Genomic DNA, 22,715 nt, shown 5'->3' with positions numbered 1-22,715 from the left:
TGCCTCAAGGGAGATGGGTTATCATTTCTCATGTCTCAAAAATCCAGGCATCAAAGGAAACACTCTGCCACAATTCTACATCTAGGGAATTACAAGAGATGTGGTCCTTGTGGGAGCATTTCACAATTCCTACGATGGACCCAGCTGAGGAATTCTGGACATCTAAAAGCCAGAGCAGCAATCTTTCTCTTACAGTACTAACAAAACATCTGCAAGTCTGAAAGAGTAGTATTCCAAATCAAAATACCTTTGTAACTACCAAAACAATCAGAAACCACAGTTCCTTTTCTGTAAAGCACCAAAATGTAAATACAACAGTGCCACGTAAACTCAGTTATCACATTGCAAATCAAAAATTTAAACTTGAAAATAAAATAACAGGAAGATCCGTAGTAGTTTGTTCCAAATAGCTGGTTACAGATCAGTTTTTAGGTCCTTAAGACACCAGATCTGATGAACAAAGTCACATAGATGAAGACAAGAAGGGAGGGAAATTAGGTTATCAGACTTTCCACAAGTAAAGCAATTGATTAAATCATCATTAGTTGTGAGCCTGCAGTCCAATCTGAATTCTGCAATAGCAGCTTATGCTAAACACACCCATATGAGTACATTTATATGGACACATAAAATTTGAATATGGCATTAGCAAAAACTAATAGATAAATAACACACAAACTTATCTGTAAGGAAGTTCAGTCAAAATGCAGGGTCCTCCTTCTACCTAGTGAAGAAAACACTGAGCTCTCAGAGTCTGGGTTTACAGTGACCCTGTCCAGGAGGAATAAAGCCAATTTGAAATCCAATGTCTCAATCCCACTCCTGCTCCCCAGTGCTGGTTTGGCTGCAGAGTGTTGATGTACATGAAGCAGGTTCCTTGCCACCAGCTCTTGCCCACATGCACACCCAGTGTCTTCCAAGCCCTAGGAAATACAAACTGGAGCTGCTAATTGAGCATAAGCACACTGAAGATGTTGAGTGAAGGAGACAAGTCCCATCTCAGGCAGGCCCACCCTGAGGATGCAGAGGCTCTTGCTGCAGTCTGCTGAGCCCTGCACTGATGGGATCCATGGGGCACCCACAACCCAAAGGAGCAGAGGGCACTGCCAGGGGACAGAGGCACACAGACCGCCTCAGCTTCTGGCTCCTTCCCACTGCACTTGCTGGTCAAGCACCTGGGGAATGCAGACATAACATCACAAGCCTTCATAAACTCACACAGCTGTGTCCACAAGCAAAGAATTCCTATGAAATTCTGAAAAGAACCATTTCTGATAACACATGTGGCCCTGGGGCAGGCACACATCATAGCAAGCATGTGCCAGTATGTGTGTAACACTTCCACAGTGTTTTCACCTTTTGAACAGTGAAAATGAATAGCTGAGATGAGGTTCTTAAAGTATTCTTTATTAATATCATTAGAAGTTGCAGAAACAACTTTCTCGTAATATAAAGGCACAGGGAGACAGTTTTGATAAAGTATTCCAAACAAACAGTAACTTACAGTACAAAAGGACAATTTTAATGCACATACAAACCCCAAACATCTCATTCAAAAATATTTCACCATGTTCATCAATAATAATGGGCAATGACTAAAAATATAAATTGTTATTGTACAATAAATATCTGACAGGTGCAAATGGAACAAGATTTATTGCTCTCCACAATGTTTTCCCTGTAGTGTTTTTGCTCTAGTGGGGGGTTTTGGGGTTTATTTTCCTTTCACTTCCAAGTTCCTTTTACAAGTGGCTTTAGTAACTTGTTTCTAGAGGGACTAAACCCCAAACAAAATCTAAGAGGACATTCTGACAGTCACAGAACTGACTCAAGTAGTACCCAAAACTGGCAGTGTTTGTTTCTTTCACAACTTTAACAATCACAGTCCACTCTCTCTTTGGAAAATGTGGTAGATGTTTAAAAATCAAATGTAGTGGTAAGTCAAGGCTTTAAGGTAGGGTGGTAGTGATGCCTTCGAGGCTACCTAGAACAGAGGCTAGACAGTGTTAAAGGAATAAAGCAGGGATTTATTAAAAGGCCTTCAAAGGATACACCCTGGGCAGTACAAGTGGCTCCACCCAACATGGACAGCAGGCCAAGAGTTTTCACACTTTTGTAAGTTTTGGTCCATTTCCATATTGGGGTTATTTGTCCAATTACAGCTTTAGGTTATGCAGTCCCATCCTCCCAGATTGCTCTCCTCAACTCCCTGTTGTTTGCACTTTTTGGGCCTGAAGCTGCAAAGGTGTCCTTGGTTCTCAGGCTGGAAAAGGATTGTTTTGTCTAAATAAACTGTGAAGAGAACTTGCTAACTTTTTATATGAAGTTCAGAGTTACATACTAATGCAGTACAGAATCTGGAAAATATGAAAGCTAAAACTTAAGGCATCAGTAGTACCTAGTCTGAGGGTTCATCCATTTTCTTCAAATAAGTGGATTTTATGAAGAAGAGTAACATGACTGTTCTCCAACAGCTTGTGCCAGAAGAAGCACATAAAACTGTTCAAATGAGGGGAGAAATTAAAATTAAAAGCTGCACTGGGCATTCTAACTTCACAAAACAAGACAAGGGACGGGGAACAAATTAAGACTACAGAGGCAACAATGACGTAAGAGTGAGAATTTCCAATTCCAAAATATCCTTAATCATAGAATCTTTAAAGTTGGAAAAGACCTTTAAGATCATCAAGTCCAACCAGCAACCCAGCACCACCACCATGTTCACCATTAAAAATGTCCTCAAAATACAGTGACCTAAGAAATCCAAGAGCACTCTGCATCTCTGTGTGGCTCCACTCTGAGCTTTGAGAAAGGAGGGCAAGTCAGTGAGTTTGCCATTTTCCTCACCTGCAGAACGATTTCCATCAGGCTCCATGCAGTACAGGAGGCAGAGCAGCTCTGCTCTTGGAAGTAGCACACGTTACCTTGCTCAGAATTAAGTTTAGCTTGTACAAAATAGTGTTTTATACAGGCATTTAAGAAATATTAGTCTCCTTCATTACTGTTACCAGAAGTAATAAGCACACATTTCCTTAGTAGTTGTAAAAAAAAAAAAAAAAAGGGAAAACCAAAACCTGAGGAGCAAGCTTTCAAGTGAGTTTTTGTAGCAGTAACTGAGGCTTTTATAAAAACTGTGATTTATGAGAACAACTCCATATTTACACAAACCTCAACAAGTCAATTTCAATGTACTGGGAATAGTCAAACTTAGTTCAAGAAAAGGTACCTAGAGTGAGTACAGCTTACTGGTAAACCAAAAGATGAATATTCAGAAAATTCCATTCAATACACTTAGGAAGGATGTAAAACAAACTGCTGACTTGCTTGACATTATTCAAATTAGGGTTTTCTCTAGCCTAAGTACACAGTTTCAGAAGTTCTTCAGAAAGTAACCAAGGACCATCAAAATCTGAATTTTGAAAATTATTAGTTTCACTACAGTATAGCATTCTTTGTTTACTGTATGTTAAAAAACTAGTAAACAAAACCATTTTCTTTGGCTTATATTTAAACTACACCAGATTAGCAATTTTTTATTTTTAGTCAATCTTCTATCCCCAATTTAAATTAACACAGATCTTTTTATTGTAGTGTCTTTTCAATTTTCAAATTATCTCTGTTAAAATTAAGAGTTTGCTCATACCATGATTTCCTGTTAAACAGCCATGTGTACATACTGGCATGAAGGGTAAGTTTTGTACAATAGTTACATTAAGTGATATTTCCAATGGCAGAACCACAGAAGACATTAAATGAATGTTAGTTCAAGTGAGATTTGAGCTCAGGATGATCTAAAAAAAACAAACCATAATGTCTAAGCATAGTAAAATACAGTGTAAAACCCCCTAAAATCAGACAGTAAACTCAGGAATTCTGCACTCACAGTAGGAATGTTCTGCACAGCATTAACATGAAAGCCTGTTCAGTTTGAAACAATGCAGACAGCTAGGTTTACCTGGATGAAAATGCCACTTCAAGGTGTTTAAATAAACACAAAAATGAGACAATGATGTCAGGAAAAAGGCCTTTAAAACAGGCCACCAGTCTAACTTGACTTTCCAAGTAAGAACATCAGTTTCACAAAACTGTGACACTAATGCAGTTTTAGGTAAAGTACCCTTTGACACACAAGCTGTCAATGAAGCTATCACAGTCTTTTGTGACCGACTCCCTTTTTAGCAGTTAGGGAGGACAGTCAATAGTAGCTCAAGTTTTAATTCAGTAAGTACCTTGTCTGTTTGCAAAGGAACATTATAACACCGTAAAATTCTATTTTTACAGTATTTAGAAAACTGATAAACTAGGGGTTTTTTATTCTCTCTTTTTAACAGAGGAGTCCAAAACTTCTGTTTTCTCCGTCTCTTTGCAATAGTGTTTTAGCCAGCATTGCCAAAGACCTTCAGTGAGGACTACCTGACGTTGTTACTGAGCTGTGCCAGGTACTCCCGCAGCTCCTTGGCGGCCTGGAATCGGCCGTATCTCTTCTTTGGGTTGGCACACTCATCCAGCAGGGCCTCCAGGCGCCCCTCTTTGGCAATCTCAGCCGGGGGGTGGTGCAGCAGCCCCCCCGAGGTGCCCCGCCACGTGGCGTGTCTGGACAAAAGGTTCTGACACACGGCGTAGTAGTTGTGGTCCACGGTGACTCGAGCACAAAGGATCTCCTTAGAGAAGGACAGACAGGCTTCTTTGTCACAGTCGTCAAACTTGCTCTCGTACCACACGTCCCAGTTCTCAGGTTTATCTGGGGAATGCAAGGGGACAGTGAAACAAGTGAGGGAGGGGAGCAAAGAGCATGTGTGTGGGTCTGAATACAATCAGAAGGCTCAGTGCACAGCAAACTGGTAATATTTAAACTAAAACCGGTTTTGTTTACATAAACTTAGAAATGTTGGAGCCTAAGACTGTATCTGACAGTTTGATACATCCTTCTGCTGAAATGGTCCCAGCAAAACAAAAAAAAAAAAAAGGGAAGGAAAGAAAGAGGGAAAAATAGATAGCAAAGAGAAGGCAGGAAAAAAAGCAGCACAGTAAACACATGAAATCTACATTCACACATACCCAGAGGAAAAAATGTAGCATGAGCAAGTACAAGAGAACAATCCAGAGCCAAAGCTCAGAGAAAAACAAACAAGCAGCATGATTTATTTTAGCAACATAGATTTGGGTTCTCCAGTTGCCCTGGAAACTACTGCTAGCAAGTGGTCTACCAAAGACTAAAAAAACATTGCAAAGTAATTGCTATAAACTTTTGAAACTTTATCTTCCATCTTACTTTCAACACAGCAGTAACCAGAAAGAATATAAAAAAAGCAGATACATTACTTAGAATCTTTGAAAAAAGTAAAATTCAACAAGGCAAACGGCATTTATGCACAAACCCTTCTCCTTCTCACAGCTTTAACTTAAAACCTGATTTATGTAAAATACCTCATGCAGTAATAATACTGAAAAGGTTACTAAGTGTGAGCTCTCCTGAGCTCTTATTATTTTTTGTGAGACAACTTTCATCTTAAGTTTCCAGACTACTGCCAGCTGTGAGAAGAGGTCCTTATCATGGAGTCCCAGAGTTCTGCAGATGTCTCTTAGCAGTGTGAGATACAAAGGAAAACTCATCTGTGCCTGGCAGTCTGTGAGCTGACTATTGGTCTTCTCATTCACAGCACACTGAGAGACAGTTTAGGAAAAGAAAGAGTACTGAAGGATGACAGCTAAAACTATAAAAACATGATGTAAGATCTGCAGAATTAACAGCAAAGTCAATGTGGAAAAAAAAGCCAGTAAAAAAGGGCTTCCTTCAGCAAACTGAAATCTGACATCCCAAAGAGAGTACAAACAGGTGATACTGTGCAGTGCAACTGGACAGAAGGTACACACGGAAATACCTCAACAGGCACAGTGATCACTCTGGACAGAGAGGGGCTCATGGAACCTTCCCAAAGATGCATGAAAACAGTAGTAAATGTCAACCACAACAAGTTTCTATAAAGACTAAGAATTTTCTCATGTCCTCTTTTGTTGTCTGTCTTCTTGATTGTTAGATCATAAATCACACCAAAAGCCTGGTTGGGACAGCAGATGTGACACTTGCAGCAATCAGGTTCTGCAAGGAGCTACTTGCTCCTATTTCACATACATAACAACATTTTCAGAGCTCATCTGGACATCCTTCTGCCTGAGCAATTCAGACATGAAAGCCTTCAGTAATATTATTTTAAGAGGGAAGGAAATTAATGGAAGAGAAAGGAAAAGAAGGAAAGGAAAGGGTTCTACAGTAAATGTACTGGATATTCAATATATTAAATTTCCTTGGTAGGTTCATACAGTTTTAATCTAAGCTGCTTGAGAATATATAATAAATCTAATAAAAAAACCCAACCAAATAACCCCAAAACACACTTCCTTGCAGAAAAGTGTGTGGATAGAAAAACCCAGTCTAAAATTTAATTCCACTGCACAACATATGAAGCCTATTTGCAAAGCTCAAATAATCCATTCACCCAAAGCAAACTGGAATCACTTGGCCTGTTGCCATCAATTTCTGCAGAATCCAGAGTTCCATGTTCAATGTCTCCAGCCCTTAGGTCTGTAAGTTTTCCTTATAAGCTCAAGAAGAATATAAACCTACGTGATGCCACTTTGTCAAACACCTCTCCTGCTGCCACTGCTTTGAGCTTTTACAGGTGACAGAAAGAAAATGAATTTGGAAACAGCACTTGAATTACCCATTCCTTCAGTTCCCTTATTACAGAAAACCAACAGAAGCAAAGTCAGGCTATGGGACTGAGGCAAAACAGGCACTAATGCTGTTTGTCATTCACAGAAAGTACAGTTCCAAGACTTCCACTGTGATATAGGTGCTTGGAAAAGACAAAAAAACCTCTCTCTTAGCTGAGGTGGACAAGACAGCCAGGCTGCTTATCTGTCTATCCACCTGTCCACACACACTCAGCACCAACACCCTCTTTTCCCACCCCCACCTCTTGCTTTATGCACATTTACAGTAGTTAAAAGCATCCAGGTATGCCCAACAGCTCATGAAATTGACAAATTGGTCAAGCTAATTAGTCTAATTGCAGAAGAAAGCGAATTCATTTTTTAATTAGCAGTCTAGTTGTAAAGCAAACAAAATATGTATTTAGCAACCACTCATACTTTAAATATTGCAGAGAAAGAAGTGAAACACACGGGGTGAGGGGAGTGAAAGAAGACACTTACTCTGTCTGATCAACCTTTTGTCTGCCACCAGAACGTTTTCTGCATCTACAATGATAACCTTCCCATCTCTTGGTCCCACTGCAAAGTTGTCAAAGCTGACATCAAGGAGGTAGAGTGCAAATTCAAAGTCATTATTTGTCAGCTGCTCAGCTATTTCCATTAATTGCCAGGCCAGATCCACTCGTTTCTCCCACGGTGCATTGAAGTAACTCCACAGCTCCTCTCCCACGTAGTTGACAGCCACCATCCTTCCACATGCTCCCAAGTATTTTGCAAATGGCCAACCCTCATCAGATGGAAAGCTCTGTGTATAAAAAAAAAATAAATTTTCAGTTAATACAAACCAGCTTAGGTTTAAAAGGCTTTTCAATAAAACCTAGAAGAGAAAGCTGTAAATAACCATCAACACAATAATCCATATGTTTCTAAGTTTTGAAGGGAAAGGAAAAACAATACAAAATGTGTTTCTGTGACCAAGAGGCCTTGCTGGACCAATGCAGGGAAAAGGTTGGATGGCCTGAAACAATACATAGCCCATATCTAGCTTTCCACCTATACACACACACAATTTCACCATCTTTTTCTCTTGGTGTTTTATTACACATTTGTTGTAATAATGCAAGTATATTTCCCACCACAACATTTTTGCATTTGATCTTTTAATTAAAACCAGTTCTTTGAACAACCTAAAGGAAAAAAACTCTACAAAGTGGCACCTCCTTCTCTCCACCACCACCCCTTCCATTTTGCCAGTTGATGGGATTCCTTTGAGGTTTCTTAATTTTCTAGTATACCTTAACAGTCTATCTCTTGATTAATTGCTACATATATACTGTGTGTTTATTACACACAGCCACATAACATTTTTATCAACAGTAAAATCTGTCTCCAACAGTACCTTTCTTGGAAGTAAACATAAGAGACTGAATAGAAACGACACACTACAAGAAATTACAAAAAAAGCCACAACACACTAGCACAGTTTTCCTAATTCAGTTGTGCTGAATGTGCTCTAGGACTTCAATGTGAACAGACAGGCACTTAAAAGGTACCCTCCAAACTCCAGAGGAATGCTGGATAGGAAGGAACCACAAAAGCACTGATTTAAGAAACACCAAATTTGAGAAGTTAGCATTCTAAGAATATGATGTACACTGCTTCTAACTGTTAGGAGATACCACCAGGTGCCCATGCTCCTTTCTCATGTTCTGCCTTTCTATGGTATCACCAGACACCACCCAGGATCCATCCTGCAGTAATGATGTAGCAAAGGTTTTACCACAGCTGGGGGTTTTTACCACCAGTACGGATGAAATGAAAGCCTTGGACCTTCTGGAATCTACAATGGCAGAAAACATTTACTATCACCTGGGGAAAGAGACTGGAAGGAAACACACTCTGTAGAACAGGTCTGAACTACAAGACCAGACCATGCAGAGAAGAGGTGCCTAACATAACCAACTTTGTCTATGTAGTACACCTGAAGAAACTAAAATTGTAACTAATATACATAATTGACAATGTTTGCTATTTCTATGGCAAAAGCCATCAAGCTGCTCTCTAAGGTGGCAAACCTTAGAAGACAATTTCTGGGTAGGTAACCATGTTTACCACTACAGAGAACCACCTTTCTTGGCTGGGTAAAAGGACATCCAGAGCCATATTGATAACAGAAGAGGTTCGAAGTTTTTGACATGTCTGCATGTCTGAACTTCAACTCTATTTTTATCACATGTTCTACTCACATAAGCAAAACAGGTTGTGATAAATCCTGAGGATAATAGGAACTAATTTGACAGGTTTGAGAGCAGTATGGTATTTTCAAGCTGTGAAACCATGTAACTCAGCAGAACTAAATCTCTCTCAGTAACTAAATCTACCATGCAATAGGGGGGACATTATCCAGCCTCCAGGCTTATTTGCCTGCAGGATTCAGGGCAATTAATGAAGGTAGAAATACAGCCAAATAGCCACCAGTTCAGCTCAGTCAAGTGTCACATTCCACAGTTAAGAGAGTTTTAGGATTGTTTTTTCACTTGTTTTGTGGTTAACAAAATAACCTTCGAACAACTGAAGTGTGTGGTAATTCAGTGTTCCTTACCTATTCTGAACAGACTATCTAACAGAAACATGGCTGTGGCATCAGTAAATGTCACCAAAGAGGGATTTCATGTGCAGTTATCGTGACTGTATTCAGTCCTGGACCAAAACAAAACAAGAAGCTAACAGCTGTTGTCCATCAAATGAAATTATTTGTTTAACCTACATCATACAAACTTCTCTTTAAATTGGGGAAAAGTTACCTGATTACATTTCCTGATAAACACAAGCTTAACTAATTTCAACAACTGTGTATGACACTTTCATATTGCTGTATTTTATCAGCACTTGGTTCAATGATGCTTAAATATTTTTATTTAAATATTACTTTGGACCACCCCACTCCTTTTCTTTTCCACAGTTGTCCTTTTCCATGTTCCAGTCTTGCCCTGCTTATGACCTTGCCTCCCTTTTGAAAAACAAATGCGACCACAAGCAGTAGAACCTGGCAGGGAAGGTGCTACCACTGGAAGCACAGGTGTCCTTCCCTCCCAGCCCACCAAGCACACTCATTTCCACCCCCTGATTAGCAAAGCAAGGCTCGTATTGCTGGGCTGGTGCTCCCCTGGATCAGAGCCTGATCCATACCACATCCCCACCTCGTGCTAGCATGCACTGCTGGGAGGGAAAGAGAAGGCCTCCCCAGCTGGGTGCAGAAGAGGGAAGGAGCTAAGAGGACGTTTCCTTTCCAGCAGCAGCAGCAGGGATTTATGTAATGGATTAAACTGATTTTCAAAGTGCAGCGCTAGTCACTGATCTTCCAAACACATCCATTATGCTTCCTGCACTGTGTACACTGAATTTCATTGCAGACAAGAAATTCGAGGGGCACTCTGGTTTACTCACAAGTGCTCACCTTCATGTTACCAGCAGAATATCTGCATGCCATGCTGTAGCAGATATAGTTATAACGCTGTGGCAATAAAAACATCTTTTGACAACAGGAGTGCGGGGAATCCTGCCAAGGTCTGCACATGTACAAACAACATCTCTGCTTTGGCTCCCTTCCAACTGGCATGTAACAGCCACAGCTACACTTCATTACCCAAGTCAGTAGCGGAAGAAGGGGATAAAAATATGTACAAGTGCCTCATTCAGTAGTTTTTATATTCACTTGGTGAATTTGACAAGAATATTAATTGAAGTGCAGATCTCTTGTCTTTGCAAGCAGCAGTTTGTAACTTTTCTGTACTATTCTATTTTGAAAGCTGTTTTCTAAGAGGAAACTGCAGCTAACTTGACAAGGATTTTTTGGTTCATGCATTAAAATTTTGAAAACAAATTTATATGATTAATGAACATGTATTCCATGAACAAGTTTCATTTAGAAACAAAAAGCTTCTTACATCACTGTCAAAAATCTGATTTCTGGGGAATAATACATAACTTTATGCTTTATTTTAGTAGTCCGCATATTTAATTAGATCATTTTGTACTTGAATATGCTATTTTCAGACTTTAAAACCTGCATTTGACAATCAAATTAAAAACTAAGCTCTTGTTCAAAACCAGAAACAGCTGTTTGACAAAAGAATCTGACTCTGATGCACCCCCTCACATTTTATCTGTGAACATAATCACAAAAGCCAGAGAAACCATAGACAATTAAACTTCATCTGTTTTAAAATAAGGTAATGAAAATCTAGAAACAGGTAGCTTAGAAAGATTCCTCTCATTAACATTGTTATCTATGTACATCTTCTAACAGAAAGATGGAAAACAGTGAAGATGCTAAAAACTTCTGCTACCTCCATTCCCAGTGACACAGCCCCAAAACATATTTTGCTTGCTCTAATTAGTGTAGCTCCAAGATATCTCTCTAAGCAAGGCTCAGAAACCTAAACAAATCCTGTCAAAGGGACAATGGACATGCTGGTCCTGAAAGAATAATTCTGCATTTATACCTTTAAAAAATACACTGTAGTCTCAGAATAAATATTAAGAATTAACAGAGCGAATTTATCACTTCACTGAAGCAAAAAACACACCATCAGTGCATTTGTCTTCCTCACTTCCATCTGTCTAAACCTGAGATTATACACAAATGTGCCAGTGCTTTTTGTTCAGAGCTGTGAATTAGATCAGGCAGTGAAGACTCACCAGCTTGCAGCTGATAAAGCCTATTGTATTCTGCAGTAACACAAATCCCCCTTGAATTAAACACTTAAAAGAGTATTAGTTTATCATAATGAAGCATATAATTCATCCTCATAATCAAGACCAAAAAGCCAAACCAATTTAAGTAACAACTGGCATTTCTGTTGTTAAAAAACATGCTTTTCATTTTCAAAACTATTCCAGAAGATGCTCTATTTGTCACCTCCTGTGTTTGCATAAAGTGAGTTCCAGCTCAGAAAAAACACCTCGGACAAAAAACCTGCCCAAACAAAGAGCTGCATCTTTTAAGTGAAGAAATTTAAAAAAAAACACACAGACAGAGTGGGGACTCATCTCCAAGGGACCCTGAGGAACTTCATGGCAAAATGACCCCACCCTGATACCCTCACTGCATCATCCTGCTGAACTGCAGGCACCAGCAGGCAGGGCAAGCAGAATTCACATAACATGCTCTTCCTCAAAAGGAAAATGATTCTGTCTCAGAGTACTGCTGATTCCACAGTGTAAACACAAGTAGCTCTTGCATTAATCACCAAGGCAAATGAGCAAAGCTCTGGAACCATGAAGAGCTGGAGAGCAGATTTACCATGATGTTTTTTGGATCAAAGGAGTTACAAAGCACAGATGCCTCCTTTTGTCAGGGACTGATCTGCACTCTGGAAGATATGTATTCAAATGGTTTTCTGAATGCTAGTGAGTACAGTGGTTTATGTAATTCCAGCTACATGCCACAGCATTGGGTATTTCCCTAGAACTTCCACAGGAGTTATACACATATAGCCTACACACACAGCGTGAACAGTGGATTTCATTGAGTGCTCCAGATACTGGTGTTCCCACTGAAACCAGGGGTTTTTAATTTATTTGACTCCATTTCAGCCAGTTACTACATACAATTCATGCCAACAAGAGGTTCACACCAGGCTTGACACACAAAATTCCAAATACTCAGTTCTTAAGATGAACACTTCAGCTGTAAAAGTTGTATTTCACAACATCAGCAGAGACATGCCTCTTTTCCAAATAAATTAATGAACAATGATTAAACTCAAGAGCCACAATAAAGCAAATTTAATATCGTTATTGGTTGTCACCCGTTCAAATTGGTTTGTAGTTCATAGAAGTTTTTTTCAGATTAAATTTGCAACACATGCAAATGATCACTGTGTATTTACTTCTCAGCAGTAATGAGCCTGGAATATGTCACTATAAAGGAGTCCTAGCAGAGATGACCTTATTTTTAAAGTTACTTTGCAAAACTGGAGTCTAAAACAAAGCTTCAATTATTTAATTCAGAGAAGTAAAACACAACTCCCCCTATACATCTGACATACCGGAACAACGCTGGTATTGCAAGGTTTCTAATGTGGGGTAACAAACTTTTTTCTGCTATTGAAAACTGCAAGAATGAGAATTTCTCAAGAGAATTTCTATTTAAGTCTGTATAGTAACTTCCCAGCAGCCTTTAAATTCAGACAGCCATTCATCATAATATACACCCCACAATAACTTCAAGAATTTCTAGACTATTTTAAAATATCCCTTATAATTCACCTACATGTTTTCTACTCTAGGGAACTTTCAGTATGAAAGAAGGATGAAAATAGTTTTGATAACTTAGGGAACATAATTAAATATGACAGTTAACATGACAATTACAAGCCAGTTCTGGTCTAATACGTACAGTCATATGTCACTGCAAAAAAAATGATTCTTCAGTTTTCAATAGAACCACATTAGAGGAATATTCTTGTAACATGAGGCCACTCAATTTTAATTCAACAAAGAACCAATTTTTCGTTCCTTTTAGAAAGGTTCACAATGGAAATTCAGTCTATTAAAATCCCAGTATCTCTATGAGCCAGGACTTCAATAACACAAGTCCAGCCAAGGACATGTCAGGTAGTGCAGATACCACCTTAAATCCACTGCTTGGTTTATGGCATCAGAATTATGGAACAGAAACACCAAATTCAGTAATGAAGACATTTTAAAGGGTACCAAGTATTTAAATTGACCTGCCATTCTACATTCTACCAATATATTTAGAATAGAACTACAGAAAATAACTTATGATTAGAAGAGTGTGTATGGAAAAAAATAGAAAAGAGGAATTTGCCCATTTACTTATGTATGGATCAGCAAAAAGGTTCTGTGGAACATTTGGCCAAATTGCTACTTTGAAACAATTTCTTGCATAGAATTCACTCAAAGTGATCAGATAAAGTTTTAATATATGTTTACCAGATGTCAACTATTGCTCTTCCCGTAACAAAACCAAACAGAAAGCCCAACAATGACATGTAGAGAAACCAGAAGAATTTTAGGTTATGTGGCAACAGACTGTTCATGCAGGGTAATTATATCAGGAATAGAGATACAGCTGTTGGGTTTGTTTTGTTTTGCTTTTTCCCCACAAGGATTAAGAATGATCAGAAGTTGTGAGAAAAATAAAGTCATTAAGTTTAAGCATTTAGAAAGCTAAAACCATATCTGAGGGAGGGGCAATGATTTACACAGTCTATTAAAAATGCAGAAATACCACTATTTGGCACAGAGAGATTGGCATTTCTCTTAGAGAAGTAAAAGTCCTTGAGACTTGTAATTTACATACAAGACACAAATGTTCACCATCATTCTTTGAAGAATGTTCATTTAAAGAGGTTGTTAAAAGCTAAAGCTCAAGACAAAGTCGCATTAATGCACTCTGGATTTAATTGATAGATACCTTCTACAGTTTGAAAAAAACTTGATTATGTGCAAGCATTTTATTTTAATTGCACAATATATGTGCAAATTCCAAGTTTACTTTGTGTGCCTATCTCATTTTTTCCACAGTAGCTGGTGTGGGTCTGTGTTTTGGATTTGTGCTGGAAATGCATTGGTAACTGAGGGATGTTTCAGTTCTTGCTGAGCAGTGATTCCACAGAGCCAAGGCCTTTCCTGCTCCACACCCCAGCAGCCAGGGGAATGGGAGAGCACAAAACCCTGGGAGGGGACACAGCCAGGACAGCTGACCCCAGGGACATTCCATTCCACTCCACAGGGCATCGTGACCAGCCCGTGAGGCTGGGGAAGGAGGGGGACACGCATCCATGGTGACAGCACTGTCTTCCCAAGTCACCATCCTATGTGATGAGCCCTGCAATGGCTGAGCACCTGCCTGCCCATGGGATTGCTGAATGAATCCCTTGTTTGCCTTTCCTCTCCTGGTCTCACCCCACAAGTTCTCACTTCTACTCTCCCCCGTCCCAGTGTGAGGGGAGGGAGCTGCGTGGGGCTGCGTTCCCAGCTGGGGTTAAACCACAGCACCGAAAACAAAGTAAAGGCAACTGACATGTCCATATGGCACCTGGCAATAATGAAAACCAACAGCAAAGCCAACACAAAGGGTTGCAAGACCAGCTCTAGATGCACTTTTGCCAGAACAACTTATAAATCCTGTATTTCAGTTTTGCCAGTACAGATGTAAACTGTCTTTTCAGGTAAGCATTAGGAAAATACAACCACCTTACTGAAAAACAACTTTCTTATCAAGAAACAACTTCCTCTTTTAGCAGTCAAGTCCCACTGCACTTCCCCCAACTCCAGGAACAAGGATTTGGGGCACTGTTGTTTTTTCTTGTTTAAGCAGAGAACACAACACTTGGCCACTGCAGAAGGTGTCAGACACAGCGTGGCTGCACACCAGGGCTCACGGCACAGCCACTGTGGCTCCACAGCAGCAGCTCAGCAACTGCCATCCAAACTGCCAGGACACTGCCACAGCACCTCCAAGGGGGAAATCTGGAGGCCCACAGGCATCACTGCAAAAGCTCTATGAAAAATGAACTATCACACCTTTCAGGTCTATTAACAGTAAGTTTATGTTCCAACTTGCGACTGAAGATAAAAATTAACCAAGTTACTTGATAAAGTTGAATAACATCCACTATTTAAAATGTTGAAAATATTTCAAAACCTTTCTCCACTACATCTATTTTACAAGACAAACTAGAAGCTGGTGGTTTATAGAAAGTCACAGGACAAGGATAAATCTGCTTACATCCAGAATGGTTCTCCGAACAGTCACACTGCACTCAGTCTCTAATCCAAGTTATTTTTTCAATTTTTCTATTTCTTCCTAAGGCAACTGTAGCTGACCTATCTTTGCAAGTGTTTGATGAACACCATCATCATATTCAGTTAGAAATTGGATGCCATGCATAGATCCTATCCTCCAGGTGATTGCCATTTAAAACACTCTGTTTATCATTTAATGAGTTGAAACAGCAGCAAGTTTTGTTGTTGCTTTTGTCCAAATAAGCTGTTCATGCCTATATGAAATACTGGTTTAGATGTAGCATTTTGATTACAAATCTGACCTTATTTAACTAAGAAGTATTCATCTTTATTGCAGAAAACAGCAATTAGGAGGGGAGATGAAAAAACCCCAAACCTATCAGAACTTAAACCTTTAGGATAGAAGTTCTTTGGTTCAAATGTGAATTCAGATGAAAATTGTGAAAAGATTTAATTAGTGAGCAGTCTAGCAAGATTCTACAGAAGAAAAATTAGTATTTTAATATCCAAAAAAATATCTTAAGTGTACTTGAACAATACTGCAGATGTCATTCCATTTGCTTAACAAAGTCAAATGGCAAAAGGGGCTGAGTTCTTCCCTGATTACACCTACACAATAAATTAGTGCAAACAAAGAATGTTAACAAGAAAGTTATGAAAAAATACAAATAATGAGTTAGGATTACAACATGTAATCTGTATTAAACTGCGCAGTGTTATACTTTTGATACAAATCCCTGAACAGTAATATCATGCTATGGGTTAAAGCCCCACCTGAAAGATTCCCAGAGCAGAAGCTGTAAATCACTTGTGATGATGCAGTTCACGAGAACAGCACTTCAGGAATAATCCATACTCCTCACAGGCTTCAAGCTAAAATCCCAGCCTCTGATGAAAAACCTCACAATCCACAAACTGTTGGCTCTTGTAGACAACTACTGAGAATTTCCTACTATAAATGAAAGACCAAGCTTTAAATTCCTACTAAATTGCCTATTTACATTTGTCTGTTACACAATTAAGCAAAACAGAACTTGCACGGAGTGTACACCAAGAGTTTGGACATCATCTCCACTGTTATGAATGACAGTGCTCAGTCACTGTAGTGTTCCATGAAAGGCTCGAGGCAAAAACAAGCAGTATTTTCCCTTGTGCCCTCTTGGTGACAGACAGCATGAGTTAAATGCATCAATTTATTGATTGCTTTACTTTAAATTAAAATCTGATTCTTCATACAACATCATGAAGGTTTCTTTTCTTGGAAGCAGCTGATTTTTAAAACAAGCCTACAAGTTTCATTCCAGCACTACTTGCCCTCATCAATACTGCAGAAACTACACCATAAAATGTCTTACAAATGTTATGTACAAACACAAAGCTGCTCAGTAGTCAATTATCAGTTCTAGAAAGTAACTACCTCTCAGAGTGTCTGGCATGTTGCTGTTGCAAGAGCTGCAGAACACAGAATTAGCCATTCCTTAAATGTTTCTCAGATGGAGACTAAACCTGGAGTACTATGGAATGGGAAGAGATCATACAGATTCATGTACTTCACATATTTCATTCCTAATTGAGGGAAGGTCTTCAAAGCTTGAATACCCAGTACCAAAGTTAATTAACACTCTTCTGGAGAAACCATTAGGAGTGTTTAGGCACACAAAGCTGGCCTGAACCTCCCCAGAAATATTGTCCAAGATAAGCCAAAACATCAAAATTCACAAGACTCTATGAAACACTTTTGATCTGTTAAAAGGCAACAGACTTGCTTTACTTCTCTCTGAACTGCTAAAGGCTGCCTCACTTCCCACAAATTTGACCTGCTCTGCTCTCAGCTGCATCCTTGTTAAAATAAATGTTGAGCAGAGTGCTCAAGTCCACCCAAGATTTTTTCTCTTCAACAGATTTGCTTGACAGTCCCAGGATTCATCTACAGTTCATCAAGAAGCCAAGAGGAATCAAGGCTCCTAATCAACCCACAGCCCTCCACCCATGATCCAGCCCATTACAGTCAATGCCACAAGTGTGCCATACCCTTTGCCTGTAAAGAATTAAGAAGAAACACAGCTGTTCTCTGGCCATCGAGGTCTACACTCAGCATGTTGGAACCACTGTTCAAAACCAAAAAAGTAAGTTGTATGAAACATAGCCAAAACAAATCACTTCTCAAAGAATTTCCAAATACACTCAGCAGAGCAAAGCAGTTTTGATTTTCTTACTTAAGTGGAGTTTCCTTACTGTGCTCAGGAGGAGCTTCACAGCAAAATGGGAAACTTACTGTACCCTCAAGTCTGCTGAGAAGCAAACTGGAAACACACTCTGAAAACAAAACTAAAGAGCTGTACATGGAGAGACTGAAGGGCAGAAGGCATACTACTGAAAAACATGTTTGTAATTAAGTTCATAAATTGATTTTCTAGAAATTAGTCAGTAGGCAAACTTTCTGGAGGGTAAAGCCTGCAGCACTGCTTTTTGAGCATTTCTTGGCCTCTCACTAGAGAAACAGCAGATGTTAATAGTAATCATGAGGTAATGTTTTCAAAACATATTTGCAAATATTATTTTAATCATACATTGGATAAAGGCAAGGACAGTTCAGTAGTTAGACAAAACAGTTCTGATTCCAAACCTACATGCTAAAGGCACACTTGGAAGTTCCCTTGATAATGTTAAAAACCAAAATGCAAAGCTCCTCATCTAAACAGATACAGAACAGAAACAACAGAGCGGTGCCATAGAATAGAAGTTTCCTGAGCATTTTTCACCTAAAAATTTCCATAACATATTAAAGCACAAATTCCAGGTGTGTGCACATAACCTGTCCCCCTAATTAAAGACTACAGAACATGTAATCGCTGAAAGGAGAACACTGTCCATTTATCTGTCGGTCTATTTCCAGGCTACAAATACCTATCTCTAATTTCTACCAGCACTAACTATATTTAGTTCACACTAAGAACATGACATAGCACATGAGTCAGTTTCTGACAAGGAAAGCACAACAGCATCGCAGCACAGTCTCTACGTACTCCCTCCCAAACTAGAGCCTAAGAAATGAATCACGGGCACGCACTGCTGCCCGGGAATGTGTGAATTGCGGAACACGCTGACACCGGACTGTGCCAAAGGCACATGGCAGCAGAGAGCATCAGCCTCCGGCACTGACCGCTCGCTCCTGGGGACCGCGCCTGCCGCTCGGTGCCCGGCGGCACAGCGGGATGGGGATGGAGTTAAAAACCTGAGGAGGGCAGCAAATCGGGAGAACACGCAGGTTTTGAAGGAGAAAGGAAGGAGAAGAGCTGATCAGGCTGAGCGAGCTAAAGAAACTCCTCCTGCCCGGAGGCAGGGACCGGGGACCCTCTGCTCAGCCCGCCCTGCCGGCACCTCCGCAGGAGAATCAGTCACGGCACAGAGCCGGAGGCGGCCCCCGCGATCCGCCGGGGTTCGGGGCCAGCTGCCCGGGAGCCCTCGGCCCCGCTCGCAGACACGGCCAGGGCAGGAAAGGCTATTCCAGCGAGGGTCCCGCCGGGACGGGCACTGCCGGCCGCGCTTACCTGCAGCACCAGCGGCTCGGGGTTGAAGGCGAGGGTGATGAGCAGCTGCATGCGCTCCGAGTCCTTCAGGTTGCGCAGCAGGAAGCTGCCCGAGTCCTTGGTCTCGGCGTAGCGGCGCACCAGGCGGTCGAGCAGGCGCTGCGAGGGGCAGTGCACCAGGTCGGACCAGCCCTCCACGGCGCCGGGGGTGAGCAGCCGCACGTCGCCGTTCAGGCTGGCGAACTCGGTGGCGGGCAGCGCCTGCAGCAGGTCGCAGCGGCCCCTGCCGGTGGCGCGGCGGCAGATCTTGGTGTCGATGTCGGCGAGCTCCTGCGCCGAGCCCAGGCGCTTCAGCACGACGCGGCGGGAGCCCTCGCGGGGCTCCCCGTACCGCGCGAAGTACACGTTCTTCACGTTGAAGAAGTCCAGCAGGCGCAGGCGGCCCCAGCTCTCCAGCCGCAGCTGCCCGTTGAGGAACTTGCGGCACCAGCTGGTGCCCCAGCAGGCCGGGCACTTATTGAGCTGCAGGAAGCGCCGCTCCGACAGCTCGTTGCGCTGCAGCGAGGCCAGCAGCGAGTGCGTGTTCAGCACCAGCGCCGCCGCCAGGCTGCCCAGCACCGCCAGCTTCACGTAGCGGTACAGCCGCCCCAACTTCAGCGACACCAGCCGCAGCATCGTCCCGGGCCGCGCCGGGCCCCCCGCCCTCCGCCGAGCTCGCTGCCCGCCCCGGCCGCGCCGCGGCTCCGGCTCCAATAAACTCCCCGCCTCGCCGCCCGCCCGATAAAAGGCGGCCAAGTTACTGAGGGGCCGGCGGGGAGGGGGAGGGCAGGGGAGGGGGGGCGGCGCCTGCAGCGCGCGGGCCCGGGCGGACCCGCCCCCGGGGAGGGGCTCGGGCTCCGCCGCCGCCGCTCCCGCCGCCGCCGAGCCCCCGCCGCCCCGGGGGGCTCCTCCCCTGCCCGCCGCTGGACACGCCCCCGAGGGCTGGGCCTAGCGCGAGCGCCGCCGGCCGCCAGCGGTTGGCTGCGCGTGACGCGGCGTGGTCGCGTGCGGCCCTGCCCCATCTCGGGGGCGGGGCCGCCACGCGCGCGGGGGGCGGGGCCCGGCGCCCTTCCCGCCCCTCAGCCCCCGGCCCCGCCGGACTCTCGAGCGTCCGGGGAGGGGGCGCGGGGCTGGCGCTGGCTGCCGCCATGTTGCCTGTGCCTGTCTCTCTCTGTGTCCGTGTCTGTCCGCCGTGTTAGCCCCCCGTCCGGGGCAGCAGCGCTTTCCCGGTGTCCGCGGAAAGCGCCCTGCCCGAGGCTGGCCCGGGACGGCCGCGCTGCCCCCGCAGTGTCCGCCACCCGCCGTGTCCCTGCCCGCCCCTCGCCCGCCCTCAGGGGTCCCGGCGCGTCCCCGCCTGGCTTGGCGGACAGGGTCTCTCTTCCCTAGGGCTGGCAAGGGGCAGTTCGTGCGTCTCGTGTAGCGCTGGAACGCCACACCTGATCCTGTGAAATGTGTCCAGCCTGTCCCCACGCCGGGGGAAGAAGCAGTGCTGAGGGGCAGTCCCCGTGTGAGGAACGTTCCGTGCTGTGAGGCTGCCCCCACAGCGTCCCTGGCAGTGCTGGCACCGGCACTGCCGCAGGCTAAGAGCCGTTCTGTAAAACTAACACACAACAGAGTAACAGAGATCAACAAAAAGGGTGACAAATCTTAACCTCGTCTGACACTATGCCCTCACAAGTTAAAGACAACCTTCATATTGTGAGAAGTAACTCACTTTATTACCTGTCCAGTCCCAAAAGTGCATAGGGATATGGTCGTTGCGAAAGAAGTTCAGCAGACTGCATAATTTCCAGTTATTTTATATGCACTTCACAAAACTTCGGGTGCTTAGTAGCTAGAATATTGGACATACATTTGTCTTTTCATATTGGCATGTACTGATATCTCTATGTCCTGTGTTTTGACACTTCTATGTCTAGTCTAAAGTATTTCTCTTACTGATATTTTGTCAATGACTGTATCTGTTTCAATATGCCTTGTCAAATGCTGCTCCTAGGGTCAAAACATTCCATCATCAAATTCTGCAAACAGTCTACAAACCAGTGGGTTTCTGATAAATTAAGTATATACATAGATATATACAATTTCCCTTAATTCAAGTCTTCATTAGGGGATGATGCCATATTTCAAATAATCATAATTGATCCTGAAAGATGAACTGATTTTTTTCTTGCATGGAAACTCCAAACTCACTAGCTAAACATGTTTGGTCTTTACATGCTGATAGTGGGTTTTTTCATGTAACAATATCTAGTCTGTATGTTATTAAATCACTAACAAATCCAAATATAAACAAATGTACTGAATTAATGTTTATTTTCTGCATTGCTTATTTCTCAAGCTTTCTCATTTCCTCATTTATAGGGAAACAGCTTGATCCTCCTGAATGCAAACAGAATATTTTAATCTTTACAAGAGAAAACATTTTAAAGTACAAAGAATCATTTAAATAGTTTAATACGTTCTTTCAACAACAATGTAGTGTTCTTAAAGCATTTGACATTGCAAATTCATAAACAAATAAATCTGTTTCTAAAGTTGTTTCTAAACAGATCAGAAAACTTGTTCTGTAGTTATTTCTGGTTTCACTGGCATTCACTGGAGACTGTGAAGATTGTTTGTGAGGGATAAGGGAAAAGGTGGAGGCTGCCTTTCAATGTCTCTTTAACTTGGTTTCACAGATTTACAAATTTTGGGTAACGAAAGAAAGGAGAATGAAGGGAAAATGCAACCATTTGGAAGACTAAAATGTGTGGAAAGAAAAGGTTGAGGCAGAGTTGGAAAGAAAAAGCAAAGGAGGGGGACCAACTGAGTAAAAAATGGTTAATTCTGAAAGAATGACAGGTATATCTTGTAGTGTTAAAATGCCTGATTTGTGAATGATCCATTTCAAAGAGCAGGGGAATGCAAAATAAACTAGATAATGCATTATAATGCATGCATTTCCTGTCTTTCTAGAGTTGCCACCTTCTGACTAGCCTTCAAAATCAACCACAGTAGTTTTCCTGTGAAGACTTCATTATATCTGACAGTGTAAATCATCAAAGCCTGCAGTGACTGGGATGCAAACACAGGCCAGCAGTGGAGAGCCAGTGCAGATGTTCTCTGGGGTGCAGCAGGTTCTCACCAGGGGCTGCCTCACAGCACAGCAACAGGCTCTCAGTTTGCTGTGTGCTAGGAAGGGCTGTTCCAACAATTACCTCATATTGCTGCCTCCACCTGGGGATTTTTTACATCTCCCTTAACAGTGGTGGGTTGGAGTTATGCAGACCTTTGATACAAGTGGACAAAATATATTCCCAGTGTTTTCAGAGACACGGAGAGGCCTCATGGTGATCACAGACTCCACAGCTGCAGAGACCTCCTACACAACATTAAATTATCCAGTATATTGATTTGAAAGAAGACTTGAATAGCTCCAGGCCTCCATAATGAGAAAGCAAACAACCACTCAGAATTTAAACAGTTTAGAAAGAAAAGATAATCCAGCAGCTCTATTGAAAGGTCTGATAACAGACTCTCCCTTACGAGGGCACTTCACTCTGAGCTCTTGTTTCAAACTATGGAATAAGCAGCTGTTTGAAATGGCAGCTATCTCAAAATCCTTGCAGATACTGCAAAAGCGTTTGGAGTATCTGTTTTTCTTAATTG

The 22,715-nt window shown here is 42.2% G+C and overlaps 1 protein-coding gene across 1 annotated transcript; it reads right to left on the bottom strand.

Annotated features, from left to right (window-relative positions):
* Nucleotides 1-1,386: 1,386 nt before the first annotated feature.
* On the bottom strand, nucleotides 1,387-19,904 carry DIPK2A (divergent protein kinase domain 2A). Its single transcript, XM_054639607.2, has 3 exons — nucleotides 19,047-19,904; nucleotides 7,216-7,519; nucleotides 1,387-4,741 (listed from the first exon to the last, which is right to left on the bottom strand). The coding sequence occupies exons 1-3, from the start codon at nucleotides 19,698-19,700 to the stop codon at nucleotides 4,410-4,412; spliced, it is 1,290 nt and encodes a 429-aa protein (XP_054495582.1). The 5' UTR covers nucleotides 19,701-19,904; the 3' UTR covers nucleotides 1,387-4,409.
* Nucleotides 19,905-22,715: the final 2,811 nt, after the last annotated feature.

The sequence above is a fragment of the Agelaius phoeniceus genome, chromosome 10 (assembly GCF_051311805.1).
Source record: "Agelaius phoeniceus isolate bAgePho1 chromosome 10, bAgePho1.hap1, whole genome shotgun sequence".
Taxonomy (NCBI): Eukaryota; Metazoa; Chordata; class Aves; order Passeriformes; family Icteridae; genus Agelaius; species Agelaius phoeniceus.
This window is presented reverse-complemented; position numbering and strand designations above follow the sequence as displayed.